Source organism: Nematostella vectensis, chromosome 15, assembly GCF_932526225.1.
Source record: "Nematostella vectensis chromosome 15, jaNemVect1.1, whole genome shotgun sequence".
In the NCBI taxonomy this organism is placed as follows: domain Eukaryota; kingdom Metazoa; phylum Cnidaria; class Anthozoa; order Actiniaria; family Edwardsiidae; genus Nematostella; species Nematostella vectensis.
In genome coordinates, this window is record NC_064048.1 from 12811844 (window position 1) to 12828024 (window position 16181).

At 37.5% G+C, this 16181-nt stretch overlaps 1 protein-coding gene across 1 annotated transcript; it reads right to left on the reverse strand.

Annotated features, from left to right (window-relative positions):
- Positions 1-1925: 1925 nt before the first annotated feature.
- Positions 1926-4394, reverse strand: LOC116612181. The gene is made up of 2 exons (XM_032372802.2): positions 3626-4394; positions 1926-2999 (listed from the first exon to the last, which is right to left on the reverse strand). The coding sequence occupies exons 1-2, from the start codon at positions 4348-4350 to the stop codon at positions 2207-2209; spliced, it is 1518 nt and encodes a 505-aa protein (XP_032228693.2). The 5' UTR covers positions 4351-4394; the 3' UTR covers positions 1926-2206.
- Between the last annotated feature and the right edge of the window lie 11787 nt (positions 4395-16181).

The window sequence follows — 16181 nt, forward strand, 5'->3', positions numbered from 1 at the left end:
GGGGAACTTGATGGAGTCCTTTTTTCCGACACTATACAACACCTCCCTCGCCGCGGCCATGGCGAGGTCACCCGAGTCTAGCAGGTCCTTGAGCTCTGGCGTGGTGATCCAGCCCTCGTTTTGTTCCAAGTGCTGCCCTACCCTCCCGGAAGTGTAGGGGTGGCATGCCTCGGAGAACCCCCACTCGGTCAACTGAATGGCCCCGGTTAGTTGAAGAACCTCGCTCAATGGCCGTCCCGCAACATCCGCGATACGATACACGTTCGTAGGGAAGCCGTATTTCCGTACCAGATCAATGGCGTCCGAGGCGCCGCCGAAGACGCAATTTTCCCTTTCGTAAACCATCGTTGCCATTTGGAACGGTCGTTGTCATTTTAAGAACGGCCGTTGCCATTTAAAACAGTCGTTGTCATTTTAGCCCATTTATGATGTCATACTCGTATCCCCGGCGATCGGAAAACGCTCCGAGACATCACGCGCGAGTGCCTTTGGGTTCCCTGTGGTACAAGAGCCCAGCACGTGAGTTTTGTGTTTACAATAAGGCGGAACAAGAAGCATCCACGTGCGAACAACAACAACGCGATTCTCCCCCTACAATGCATTCGATTCGGAAACCAACCGGCTGGAACGCATTTTACCAGTCAGTTGCGGTAAGTTAATAGGTCTAATAGCAATCCGTGAAATAAAATATCTGCAATTTAGAAAGTCCATACCAGTAAACTCTCTCACAGTGGTGGGAGTCTCAAGATTTCGGCCATGTCGCAAGTCTATTTTTTAAAAAAGGTATACAATTTCTATACTCTCCCTCATTTGCTCTATCTCTTCGGCTTTCTCGTAAATTTACTGACTGTACATCATTTAACCATATTTACAACACGATTTCTCTCGGAGTTTGGTTGACAGAAAATGTAAACTATCCAACAACCTACTGCGAATCTTTGGAATTCTTTTTTAAGTCGCTTTAGAGGTTATTGTTTTTGCTGTCTTGAGCCAGATGTACAGAAACAGCTGAGTGATGGGGCAGGAATCGGAAAATTTTCCACGGTCGTTGGCAGAATGTGGAAAAAATTGCCTGCGGACAGAAGAAAGGTTTGTCCATTGAATGAAAGATCAAAGTTCAACTATCCAACCTTTTCTATTTTCTTTGTTTTCTATTGCACCCCACCTTGGGGGAGGGTGGGGAAAATGTGGGGCATTTTCTTGTGGATTCAGGTATTCAGCTGAATATTTTTTACCCTTCATAATATTATAATACAAAATTGTTAGATCATTTTGAAGTTTGATAGGTTTCCCACAGTCTGTAGTGTTTAGAACATTTGTGAAGTGAAATCTAGAGTTTGCTCTTGGTTCGCTCATACAAATTTTTAAATTTCACTTTGCAGTTTGTTCTACAACATCCCTCCATTAACTATGATGACCATGAGCTAGCATATTGTATGGCAGTTGTATTAAAAAGCTTATGTCATTTATTGTTTCAACAGTACTGGAAGGACAAGGCACAAAGCATAAGAGAGGATCTTGACACAGGCATGGCAACGAAGAGTAAGTGTGCTTCTTGTCAAACAGAATTTTCCAGAAGCAAAGATACTTAAAAGTATCATGAAAAAGGATGTCATCCATGCGTTTGCAATGAATGCAATGAAACATTCGACCATGAAAACAAGTTAAAAAGACACATCAACAAAAAGCATGCAGCAAGCTTTAAGTGTGGGGACTGCGGAAAGACTTTTGCAGAGAAAAGAAACCTCATTAGGCACAGCAAGTCTCATCAGTAGTCCTCTCTGTTGTTATCAGTTTTGAATAAAAGGCAACAAGTGAGGACATGTTTTTTAGACAATAACAGAGGAAGGGGTGCAGAAAATATTCTATTAGTAGTAGTATTAGTAGATTAGTACAACCTCCATGGTCAAGTCAAAAGAGAATTGAGAATTGGAATTTTATACAGTTTTGTTATATGTCTGATTAAATAAACATTTAAATAGTACAAATCAGTGATCAGAAGCCTTTTAGTAATTTGTAGCAACACTTGTTTTTAATAAGAAATCCTGGAAAAACTAGGGGTCAACTTAGACACAAAACAACATAAAAACATAAATTTTTACAATATTTTAGGGGTTTGACTTATACACACGGTTGACTTATACATGGTCATATATGGCAATAAGAAACTATACAATAATTTAAAAAATAGTGTCAACTTTTTTTACTACATTTTTTTCCTCTGCATATGCTTTGTTTTTGACATCATTGTATGTGAGCCAGATTTCTTACTGCCTTGTGTGTTGGACTGTACCACTTTAGCCAGGTCATGGCCACGCTTGCGTTTTCTTGTAGGCCCTTGTAATGACTGCAGCTGTACTGGTCTACCCTTAAGGGTGGCCTGCTGGCTTCCATTCCCATTTTTTCTTTTTCTGTTGGGTTGTACTCTAATTTTCTTTCCCTTTCCTGTTTTTTTAGTTTCAACAGATCCAAAGTTGAAAAGGGCAGTTGTAAGTTTTGCGTGCATTGATGTTGGAGATGTCAAAGATGCAACTCTTTTCGAGAATTGCATGAAACCTTTGGCTAAGTTTGCATCCCCTGTGTTTTTAAGCTTTTCTGTTATCAAATTGCAAGACTTCATAAGTGCATCTGCTGCTGTTTCAATAGAAGAATCTTCTGCATCACCAGTTACTGATGTGGTGTCAGGCATTGACACGTCTTGAATTGTTTCATCAAGATAGGACTGTGATGCATCCTGATCATCAGAATCCGAATCAGGTAGTACATTTACCCCAGGGTTACTGCTTTCTTGGGCACGCAAAGTGCTATAACATGAAAGAGGCAGTGATTCTCCTATGGCAATCCAAGCCAATTTCTGTCTCATTTCTGGCTGAGTCACTGGAACAAAATTGATACAATGGGCTTTATTTGCAGACCAAAATACATACTGATGCTTGCAAGGGCTTCCATCTTTAGCCACTTCACAACTACACATCCCAAGTGTCATGTCAACTGTATAGCTGAAATTTGAGAAAACAATGGCTGGGTTACGCTTTTAGCGAGTACAAACTCTAACAAATATTGGGAGGCTCAGTTGATTTATTTTTATTTAAAACAAGGAATTGTCTTCATTTGTATCCTTGTCCACACAAGAAAAACAGAAAAGAAAACAGATTTGAACGTAGCAATTATTTATATCAGAAAGTCCCAAATTCAGACAATTCAGTGTTTATGTTTAAGGGGGTCTACTTGGGGGGAAGGGGAGGGAGGGGTAAAAAGTTCTAGGAATGTCGATGTGGGGACATAAAAGTTTTAAAGTGATTGAAGAGGGGAAAAAGACATCTTGTAGCCCTTGAATCTAGAAATATTATCATTGGGAGTACAGTATAGCAGAATATAATCTGGGATTAACCATCCCGTCATTGATTATAGGGGTTATTGGAGGGGGTGGGGTGGTCAACATGTTTTGGGGTTTCTACTGGGGGTCAACAGTTTTGATGTTGCAAAAGGGAGGGTTGTACAGGAAACAAAAACTCAAGTAGAGTGCCACAGAATGCCAACCCCCCACCCACCCAACCAAACCATAAATAATGAACACTCCCTAAATGGCACATACATGCACAAGCTGTGACAACAGTTAGTTTACCTTTCATTGTTCTTTGATGAGCTCCTAACTTTAAACACATCGTTGTTGAACTTTTCAACAGTTGATAGATACAAGTCGCGTTCCCTTAAATCAGGAGTGCGAAAACCTGAGCTGCCATCCGTTCCTTTACCCATAAAGCGCCGTCTGTAAAGATCATCAAAGCTGCCATCAGCTATGGAGAACAATTTGTCTTTATAGTGGTCCTCCAACTCAACTGTGAGCTTGCTGATAAGCCCGACAACGTTGTACTTCTTAACTTTCCTCAGAATTGTATCCTTCAGTACTAAAAACTGTGCCTCAGCAAAATTATTAGTGTGGTTGCCTCTTACTCGTAGTTCTGTACGAAAGCAAAGAGCAAATGCCTCCTTCTCAATATACAGAGTTCCCAAATAGTCAACAAGATTTGGATAACATTTGCATTTGTCATCATTCAACAGTTCAGAAAAGCAGTCCTCAAACAGTTCCTCTGTTTCTGCATACAAGCTCTTCTTAAAAAGACTGAGGATGTAGGGACGATCAACTTGATTGATACCATGGCTGGTCTCATGTAGCCACCTCCAAACCTGCTGAAGCATGTGAAAAATGCATAGAAGCAGTTTACAGGATGGCCACACTGAGTTGAGAGCATTGCGTTCCTCTTTGCAATTGTCGGTTAAAATGACCTCAGGGCCAACTTTTGGTCCACGGCCATAAAAAGCATAGTCTGGCAAGCATGACTGTAGCATCTCAAAACCCTGCTTCAAGGATTTTTTCTTTCATCACTTGTAATAAGGATAGCTAATGGCAGAGCTCCAGCAACATTGTGCTTGCACACAACAAACACTTTTAAGTTGTGTTCTTCGGTATTTGAAGTGGCATCAATAAAAACTAGTTCGGCTGATTGCTGGACTTCTTTGTGCACACGTTTCATAAGTGGTGAGATAACTGTAATTATCAGAGGTGTATCATCACCCCCATAAATTTGGTGCTTTGTGCTAGCTTCTGGGTTTGCTTTTCTGTATTCTTCTAATTTTTCTACCATTTTTGAAAACATCAAGTGGCCTGTCCCGCCATATCTCTCCTTGCACATCTGGGTGTATAGATACGAAAAATCTCTCCTTCTTGGCATTAAAGACCGATTGGCCTTTTTCCTGTGGTAGTCAAGTTCACCCTTGCATGACTCTCTCAAGTCTTTCAGACACTGCTGTCTAGCAGTGGATGGGGTGCAGCCACTTTCAAAGAGTTTCATTACTTTGTCAATAACTTCTGGTGGAAAATCATGAAAATTCGAGGCTTCAAGAGTATCGACTGAATGATTGTGATCCCAAGTAATCTCAATCGTGCAACAGCCATCACAAGCGATCTTGACAAACATTTGGAAAGGGCAGTTAGTGTTTTTTACCCTTGCAGAAGGGTTCAGCAGTAACTTCTTCTGTGGGTCCTTGCTTGGGCTCCAGTTCCTGGTGTTGTGGTGGCACCTGTAATAGTTTTTCAGGGCACACCCTTTTGTTTGCTTTTTCTTGGTCTTGACTCGAACAGTAATGCTGTTAATCGCTTCATATTCGTCCAGCCATCCATCTAGATTCTCGGTAGTTACCTCTTCTGTTTGGATAATCGCCTTGAACTTCTCCTCTACACCCGAAAGCTCTTTCACGTGATAAGTACAGTCTTCTGGGAGTGTTTCGATGAATCTATTTTCGTCAATAGATTTACTTTGAAAAGGTTTGGATTGAGAATTTACTTCTTCTATCGCAGCTTTGATCAAGTCGTTCATGTCCGCCATTTTGGAAATTTGTTTTTTCCGACGCGATATGGACTATAGTTCAACGGGCCGACGAAACTCCGAGTAAATATTGACTCGACGAACTCGCCCCACGTTTTTTTAAATGGCAACGACCGTTCTTAAAATGACAACGACCGTTCCAAATGGCAACGATGGTTTACGAAAGGGAAAATTGCGCCGAAGACACTGTCCTCGCATCCTAGGTACGCCGCACGCATGTCGATATGCTCATGGGGCCGCGCCCCTAAGTTTTCCCTGCTATTCCACACCTTGGACTCAACCTGCGCCGCTCGCCAGACGTCCCTGTATTTAAGGGGCGTTGGCCTGATGTTTTCTCTTCGGGTCCACTTCTTGAAGCGATACCCTATTGCGCCACCCATCGAGTGCGTAGCTTCGATGTACTCTTGGTAGGCTGGGTGATCATCAGGGAGCCATTGAGGATCATGTCCAGTCTCGTCTGCAAATACTCGGAAAAAAAGGTATATTAATCTATCGAGCGCTATGCTCTATGTTAGAATCTACTTAATCAAGTTATCCAAGGAATCTAGTTAGTTCTTGTGTGCATAAAATATGTACAGGATCCTGAACAAAGCATGAGCACATCAAAGATGCTGAGAGTACATAAAAATGTCCCTATACCTTCTTTTTATGTCATGACACACCAAGAACAGTATAATTAAGTATCGATATTTTAAAAAAAAAATAATGAAAAAAAAAAAAAGGCTATCAGCGGGAATAGAACCCGGGTCGCTGCGTTAGTAGTCAAGTGCCCGCAACGAAAGACCAACGTGGCATTGCTGAAGGGAATTGTAATGAAAATTACTTTTAATACTATTGGTATCGTAAACTATCCCAAGCAAAGTCACCATCGGACTGGAGGTTACATTCGGGAAAAGCTTCAGGGTTACATTCGGGAATTTGTTTTACGAGTGTAACCTCCAAAAGGTTACAATCGATAACTTTTTTTTTGTAAATTCCAAAAAGTAACATTAGGACAAATAAAACAGTATACTCGGAAAAAAAGGTATATCAATCTATCGAGCGCTATGCTCTATGTGAGAATCTACTTAATCAAGTTATCCAAGGAATCTAGTTAGTTCTTGTGTGCACAAAATATGTACAGGATCCTGAACAAAGCATGAGCACATCAAAGATGCTGAGAGTACATAAAAATGTCCCTATACCTTCTTTTTATGTCATGACACACCAAGAACAGTATAATTAAGTATCGATATTTAAAAAAAAAAAAATAAAGAAAAAAAAAATAGGCTATCAGCGGGAATCGAACCCGGGTCGCTGCGTTAGTAGTCAAGTGCCCGCAACGAAAGACTAACGCGGCATTGCTGAAGGGAATTGTAATGAAAATTACTTTTACTACTATTGGTATCGTAAACTATCCCAAGCAAAGTCACCATCGGACTGGAGGTTACATTCGGGAAAAGCTTCAGGGTTACATTCGGGAATTTGTTTTACGAGTGTAACCTCCAAAAGGTTACAATCGATAATTTTTTTTCCGAATGTAAATTCCAAAAAGTAACATTAGGAAAAATAAAACAGTATACTCAGAAAAAAAGGTATATCAATCTATCGAGCGCTATGCTCTATGTTAGAATCTACTTAATCAAGTTATCCAAGGAATCTAGTTAGTTCTTGTGTGCATAAAATATGTACAGGATCCTGAACAAAGCATGAGCACATCAAAGATGCTGAGAGTACATAAAAATGTCCCTATACCTTCTTTTTATGTCATGACACACCAAGAACAGTATAATTAAGTATCGATATTAAAAAAAAAAAAAAGACAAAAAAATAGGCTATCAGCGGGAATAGAACCCGGGTCGCTGCGTTAGTAGTCAAGTGCCCGCAACGAAAGACTAACGTGGCATTGCTAAAGGGAATTGTAATGAAAATTACTTTTAATACTATTGGTATCGTAAACTATCCCAAGCAAAGTCACCATCGGACTGGAGGTTACATTCGGGAAAAGCTTCAGGGTTACATTCGGGAATTTGTTTTACGAGTGTAACCTCCAAAAGGTTACAATCGATAATTTTTTTTTGTAAATTCCAAAAAGTAACATTAGGAAAAATAAAACAGTATACTCGGAAAAAAAGGTATATCAATCTATCGAGCGCTATGCTCTATGTTACAATCTACTTAATCAAGTTATCCAAGGAATCTAGTTAGTTCTTGTGTGCATAAAATATGTACAGGATCCTGAACAAAGCATGAGCACATCAAAGATGCTGAGAGTACATAAAAATTTCCCTATACCTTCTTTTTATGTCATAACACACCAAGAACAGTATAATTAAGTATCGATATTTAAAAAAAAATAAAGAAAAAAAAAATAGGCTATCAGCGGGAATCGAACAAGGGTCGCTGCGTTAGTAGTCAAGTGCCCGCAACGAAAGACTAACGTGGCATTGCTGAAGGGAATTGTAATGAAAATTATTTTTTATACTATTGGTATAGTAAACTGTCCCAAGCAAAGTCACCATCGGACTGGAGGTTACATTCGGGAAAAGCTTCAGGGTTACATTCGGGAATTTGTTTTACGAGTGTAACCTCCAAAAGGTTACAATCGATAATTTTTTTTTGTAAATTTCAAAAAGTAACATTAGGAAAAATAAAACAGTATACTCGGAAAAAAAGGTATATCAATCTATCGAGCGCTATGCTCTATGTTAGAATCTACTTAATCAAGTTATCCAAGGAATCTAGTTAGTTCTTGTGTGCATAAAATATGTACAGGATCCTGAACAAAGCATGAGCACATCAAAGATGCTGAGAGTACATAAAAATGTCCCTATACCTTCTTTTTATGTCATGACACAACAAGAACAGTATAATTAAGTATCGATATTTAAAAAAAAAATAAAGAAAAAAAAATAGGCTATCAGCGGGAATCGAACCCGGGTCGCTGCGTTAGTAGTCAAGTGCCCGCAACAAAAGACCAACGTGGCATTGCTGAAGGGAATTGTAATGAAAATTACTTTAAATACTATTGGTATCGTAAACTATCCCAAGCAAAGTCACCATCGGACTGGAGGTTACATTCGGGAAAAGCTTCAGGGTTACATTCGGGAATTTGTTTTACGAGTGTAACCTCCAAAAGGTTACAATCGATATTTTTTTTACCGAATGTAAATTCTAAAAAGTAACATTAGGAAAAATAAAACAGTATACTCGGAAAAAAGGTATATCAATCTATCGAGCGCTATGCTCTATGTTAGAATCTACTTAATCAAGTTATCCAAGGAATCTAGTTAGTTCTTGTGTGCATAAAATATGTACAGGATCCTGAACAAAGCATGAGCACATCAAAGATGCTGAGAGTACAAAAAAATGTCCCTATACCTTCTTTTTATGTCATGACACACCAAGAACAGTATAATTAAGTATCGATATTTAAAAAAAAATAAAGAAAAAAAAATAGGCTATCAGCGGGAATAGAACCCGGGTAGCTGCGTTAGTAGTCAAGTGCCCGCAACGAAAGACTAACGTGGCATTGCTGAATGAAATTGTAATGAAAATTACTTTTAATACTATTGGTATCGTAAACTATCCCAAGCAAAGTCACCATCGGACTGGAGGTTACATTCGGGAAAAGCTTCAGGGTTACATTCGGGAATTTGTTTTACGAGTGTAACCTCCAAAAGGTTACAATCGATATTTTTTTTTTGTAAATTCCAAAAAGTAACATTAGGAAAAATAAAACAGTATACTCGGAAAAAAAGGTATATCAATCTATCGAGCGCTATGCTCTATGTTACAATCTACTTAATCAAGTTATCCAAGGAATCTAGTTAGTTCTTGTGTGCATAAAATATGTACAGGATCCTGAACAAAGCATGAGCACATCAAAGATGCTGAGAGTACATAAAAATTTCCCTATACCTTCTTTTTATGTCATAACACACCAAGAACAGTATAATTAAGTATCGATATTTAAAAAAAAATAAAGAAAAAAAAAATAGGCTATCAGCGGGAATCGAACAAGGGTCGCTGCGTTAGTAGTCAAGTGCCCGCAACGAAAGACTAACGTGGCATTGCTGAAGGGAATTGTAATGAAAATTATTTTTTATACTATTGGTATAGTAAACTGTCCCAAGCAAAGTCACCATCGGACTGGAGGTTACATTCGGGAAAAGCTTCAGGGTTACATTCGGGAATTTGTTTTACGAGTGTAACCTCCAAAAGGTTACAATCGATAATTTTTTTTTGTAAATTTCAAAAAGTAACATTAGGAAAAATAAAAGAGTATACTCGGAAAAAAAGGTATATCAATCTATCGAGCGCTATGCTCTATGTTAGAATCTACTTAATCAAGTTATCCAAGGAATCTAGTTAGTTCTTGTGTGCATAAAATATGTACAGGATCCTGAACAAAGCATGAGCACATCAAAGATGCTGAGAGTACATAAAAATGTCCCTATACCTTCTTTTTATGTCATGACACAACAAGAACAGTATAATTAAGTATCGATATTTAAAAAAAAAATAAAGAAAAAAAAATAGGCTATCAGCGGGAATCGAACCCGGGTAGCTGCGTTAGTAGTCAAGTGCCCGCAACAAAAGACCAACGTGGCATTGCTGAAGGGAATTGTAATGAAAATTACTTTAAATACTATTGGTATCGTAAACTATCCCAAGCAAAGTCACCATCGGACTGGAGGTTACATTCGGGAAAAGCTTCAGGGTTACATTCGGGAATTTGTTTTACGAGTGTAACCTCCAAAAGGTTACAATCGATATTTTTTTTTCCGAATGTAAATTCTAAAAAGTAACATTAAGAAAAATAAAACAGTATACTCGGAAAAAAGGTATATCAATCTATCGAGCGCTATGCTCTATGTTAGAATCTACTTAATCAAGTTATCCAAGGAATCTAGTTAGTTCTTGTGTGCATAAAATATGTACAGGATCCTGAACAAAGCATGAGCACATCAAAGATGCTGAGAGTACAAAAAAATGTCCCTATACCTTCTTTTTATGTCATGACACACCAAGAACAGTATAATTAAGTATCGATATTTAAAAAAAAATAAAGAAAAAAAAATAGGCTATCAGCGGGAATAGAACCCGGGTAGCTGCGTTAGTAGTCAAGTGCCCGCAACGAAAGACTAACGTGGCATTGCTGAATGAAATTGTAATGAAAATTACTTTTAATACTATTGGTATCGTAAACTATCCCAAGCAAAGTCACCATCGGACTGGAGGTTACATTCGGGAAAAGCTTCAGGGTTACATTCGGGAATTTGATTTACGAGTGTAACCTCAAAAAGGTTACAATCGATACTTTTTTTTCCGAATGCAAATTCCAAAAAGTAACATTAGGAAAAATAAAACAGTATACTCGGAAAAAAAGGTATATCAATCTATCGAGCGCTATGCTCTATGTTAGAATCTACTTAATCAAGTTATCCAAGGAATCTAGTTAGTTCTTGTGTGCATAAAATATGTAAAGGATCCTGAACAAAGCATGAGCACATCAAAGATGCTGAGAGTACATAAAAATATCCCTATACCTTCTTTTTATGTCATGACACACCAAGAACAGTATAATTAAGTATCGATATTTAAAAAAAAAATAAAGAAAAAAAAAATAGGCTATCAGCGGGAATCGAACCCGGGTCGCTGCGTTAGTAGTCAAGGGCCTGCAACGAAAGACTAACGTGGCATTGCTGAAGGGAATTGTAATGAAAATTACTTTTAATACTATTGGTATCGTAAACTATCCCAAGAAAAGTCACCTTCGGACAGGAGGTTACATTCGGGAAAAGCTTCAGGGTTACATTCGGGAATTTGTTTTACGAGTGTAACCTCCAAAAGGTTACAATCGATATTTTTTTTTCCGAATGTAAATTCCAAAAAGTAACATTAGGAAAAATAAAACAGTATACTCGGAAAAAAAGGTATATCAATCTATCGAGCGCTATGCTCTATGTTAGAATCTACTTAATCAAGTTAGCCAAGGAATCTAGTTAGTTCTTGTGTGCATAAAATATGTACAGGATCCTGAACAAAGCATGAGCACATCAAAGATGCTGAGAGTACATAAAAATGTCCCTATACCTTCTTTTTATGTCATAACACACCAAGAACAGTATAATTAAGTATCGATATTTAAAAAAAAAAATAAAGAAAAAAAATAGGCTATCAGCGGGAATCAAACCCGGGTAGCTGCGTTAGTAGTCAAGTGCCCGCAACGAAAGACTAACGTGGCATTGCTAAAGGGAATTGTAATGAAAATTACTTTTAATACTATTGGTATCGTAAACTATCCCAAGCAAAGTCACCATCGGACTGGAGGTTACATTCGGGAAAACCTTCAGGGTTACATTCGGGAATTTGATTTAAGAGTGTAACCTCAAAAAGGTTACAATCGATACTTTTTTTTCCGAATGCAAATTCCAAAAAGTAACATTAGGAAAAATAAAACAGTATACTCGGAAAAAAAGGTATATCAATCTATCGAGCGCTATGCTCTATGTTAGAATCTACTTAATCAAGTTATCCAAGGAATCTAGTTAGTTCTTGTGTGCATAAAATATGTAAAGGATCCTGAACAAAGCATGAGCACATCAAAGATGCTGAGAGTACATAAAAATATCCCTATACCTTCTTTTTATGTCATGACACACCAAGAACAGTATAATTAAGTATCGATATTTAAAAAAAAAATAAAGAAAAAAAAAAAGGCTATCAGCGGGAATCGAACCCGGGTCGCTGCGTTAGTAGTCAAGGGCCTGCAACGAAAGACTAACGTGGCATTGCTGAAGGGAATTGTAATGAAAATTACTTTTAATACTATTGGTATCGTAAACTATCCCAAGCAAAGTCACCATCGGACAGGAGGTTACATTCGGGAAAAGCTTCAGGGTTACATTCGGGAATTTGTTTTACGAGTGTAACCTCCAAAAGGTTACAATCGATATTTTTTTTTCCGAATGTAAATTCCAAAAAGTAACATTAGGAAAAATAAAACAGTATACTCGGAAAAAAGGTATATCAATCTATCGAGCGCTATGCTCTATGTTAGAATCTACTTAATCAAGTTATCCAAGGAATCTAGTTAGTTCTTGTGTGCATAAAATATGTACAGGATCCTGAACAAAGCATGAGCACATCAAAGATGCTGAGAGTACATAAAAATGTCCCTATACCTTCTTTTTATGTCATGACACACCAAGAACAGTATAATTAAGTATCGATATTTAAAAAAAAAATAATAAAAAAAAATAGGCTATCAGCGGGAATCGAACCCGGGTCGCTGCGTTAGTAGTCAAGGACCTGCAACGAAAGACTAACGTGGCATTGCTGAAGGGAATTGTAATGAAAATTACTTTTAATACTATTGGTATCGTAAACTATCCCAAGCAAAGTCACCATCGGACAGGAGGTTACATTCGGGAAAAGCTTCAGGGTTACATTCGGGAATTTGTTTTACGAGTGTAACCTCAAAAAGGTTACAATCGATAATTTGTTTTCCGAATGTAAATTCCAAAAAGTAACATTAGAAAAAATAAAACAGTATACTCGGAAAAAAAGGTATATCAATCTATTGAGCGCTATGCTCTATGTTAGAATCTACTTAATCAAGTTATCCAAGGAATCTAGTTAGTTCTTGTGTGCATAAAATATGGACAGGATCCTGAACAAAGCATGAGCACATCGAAGATGCTGAGAGTACATAAAAATGTCCCTATACCTTCTTTTTATGTCATGACACACCAAGAACAGTATAATTAAGTATCGATATTTAAAAAAAAAATAAAGAAAAAAATAGGCTATCAGCGGGAATCGAACCCGGTTAGCTGCGTTAGTAGTCAAGTGCCCGCAACGAAAGACTGACGTGGCATTGCTGAAGGAAATTGTAATGAAAATTACTTTTAATACTATTGGTATCGTAAACTATCCCAAGCAAAGTCACCATCGGACTGGAGGTTACATTCGGGAAAAGCTTCAGGGTTACATTCGGGAATTTGATTTACGAGTGTAACCTCAAAAAGGTTACAATCGATACTTTTTTTTCCGAATGCAAATTCCAAAAAGTAACATTAGGAAAAATAAAACAGTATACTCGGAAAAAAAGGTATATCAATCTATCGAGCGCTATGCTCTATGTTAGAATCTACTTAATCAAGTTATCCAAGGAATTTAGTTAGTTCTTGTGTGCATAAAATATGTAAAGGATCCTGAACAAAGCATGAGCACATCAAAGATGCTGAGAGTACATAAAAATGTCCCTATACCTTCTTTTTATGTCATGACACACCAAGATCAGTATAATTAAGTATCGATATTTAAAAAAAAATAAAGAAAAAAAATAGGCTATCAGCGGGAATCGAACCCGGGTCGCTGCGTTAGTAGTCAAGTGCCTGCAACGAAAGACTAACGTGGCATTGCTGAAGGGAATTGTAATGAAAATTGCTTTTAATACTATTGGTATCGTAAACTATCCCAAGCAAAGTCACCATCGGACAGGAGGTTACATTCGGGAAAAGCTTCAGGGTTACATTCGGGAATTTGTTTTACGAGTGTAACCTCAAAAAGGTTACAATCGATAATTTGTTTTCCGAATGTAAATTCCAAAAAGTAACATTAGGAAAAATAAAACAGTATACTCGGAAAAAAAGGTATATCAATCTATCGAGCGCTATGCTCTATGTTAGAATCTACTTAATCAAGTTATCCAAGGAATCTAGTTAGTTCTTGTGTGCATAAAATATGTACAGGATCCTGAACAAAGCATGAGCACATCAAAGATGCTGAGAGTACATAAAAATGTCCCTATACCTTCTTTTTATGTCATGACACACCAAGAACAGTATAATTAAGTATCGATATTTAAAAAAAAAAATAAAGAAAAAAAAATAGGCTATCAGCGGGAATCGAACCCGGGTCGCTGCGTTAGTAGTCAAGGACCTGCAACGAAAGACTAACGTGGCATTGCTGAAGGGATATGTAATGAAAATTACTTTTAATACTATTGGTATCGTAAACTATCCCAAGCAAAGTCACCATCGGACAGGAGGTTACATTCGGGAAAAGCTTCAGGGTTACATTCGGGAATTTGTTTTACGAGTGTAACCTCAAAAAGGTTACAATCGATAATTTGTTTTCCGAATGTAAATTCCAAAAAGTAACATTAGGAAAAAAAAAACAGTATACTCGGAAAAAAAGGTATATCAATCTATTGAGCGCTATGCTCTATGTTAGAATCTACTTAATCAAGTTATCCAAGGAATCTAGTTAGTTCTTGTGTGCATAAAATATGTACAGGATCCTGAACAAAGCATGAGCACATCGAAGATGCTGAGAGTACATAAAAATGTCCCTATACCTTCTTTTTATGTCATGACACACCAAGAACAGTATAATTAAGTATCGATATTTAAAAAAAAAAATAAAGAAAAAAATAGGCTATCAGCGGGAATCGAACCCGGTTAGCTGCGTTAGTAGTCAAGTGCCCGCAACGAAAGACTGACGTGGCATTGCTGAAGGAAATTGTAATGAAAATTACTTTTAATACTATTGGTATCGTAAACTATCCCAAGCAAAGTCACCATCGGACTGGAAGTTACATTCGGGAAAAGCTTCAGGGTTACATTCGGGAATTTGATTTACGAGTGTAACCTCAAAAAGGTTACAATCGATACTTTTTTTTCCGAATGCAAATTCCAAAAAGTAACATTAGGAAAAATAAAACAGTATACTCGGAAAAAAAGGTATATCAATCTATCGAGCGCTATGCTCTATGTTAGAATCTACTTAATCAAGTTATCCAAGGAATTTAGTTAGTTCTTGTGTGCATAAAATATGTAAAGGATCCTGAACAAAGCATGAGCACATCAAAGATGCTGAGAGTACATAAAAATGTCCCTATACCTTCTTTTTATGTCATGACACACCAAGATCAGTATAATTAAGTATCGATATTTAAAAAAAAATAAAGAAAAAAAATAGGCTATCAGCGGGAATCGAACCCGGGTCGCTGCGTTAGTAGTCAAGTGCCTGCAACGAAAGACTAACGTGGCATTGCTGAAGGGAATTGTAATGAAAATTACTTTTAATACTATTGGTATCGTAAACTATCCCAAGCAAAGTCACCATCGGACAGGAGGTTACATTCGGGAAAAGCTTCAGGGTTACATTCGGGAATTTGTTTTACGAGTGTAACCTCAAAAAGGTTACAATCGATAATTTGTTTTCCGAATGTAAATTCCAAAAAGTAACATTAGGAAAAATAAAACAGTATACTCGGAAAAAAAGGTATATCAATCTATTGAGCGCTATTCTCTATGTTAGAATCTACTTAATCAAGTTATCCAAGGAATCTAGTTAGTTCTTGTGTGCATAAAATATGTACAGGATCCTGAACAAAGCATGAGCACATCGAAGATGCTGAGAGTACATAAAAATGTCCCTATACCTTCTTTTTATGTCATGACACACCAAGAACAGTATAATTAAGTATCGATATTTAAAAAAAAAATAAAGAAAAAAATAGGCTATCAGCGGGAATCGAACCCGGTTAGCTGCGTTAGTAGTCAAGTGCCCGCAACGAAAGACTGACGTGGCATTGCTGAAGGAAATTGTAATGAAAATTACTTTTAATACTATTGGTATCGTAAACTATCCCAAGCAAAGTCACCATCGGACTGGAGGTTACATTCGGGAAAAGCTTCAGGGTTACATTCGGGAATTTGATTTACGAGTGTAACCTCAAAAAGGTTACAATCGATACTTTTTTTTCCGAATGCAAATTAAAAAAAGTAACATTAGGAA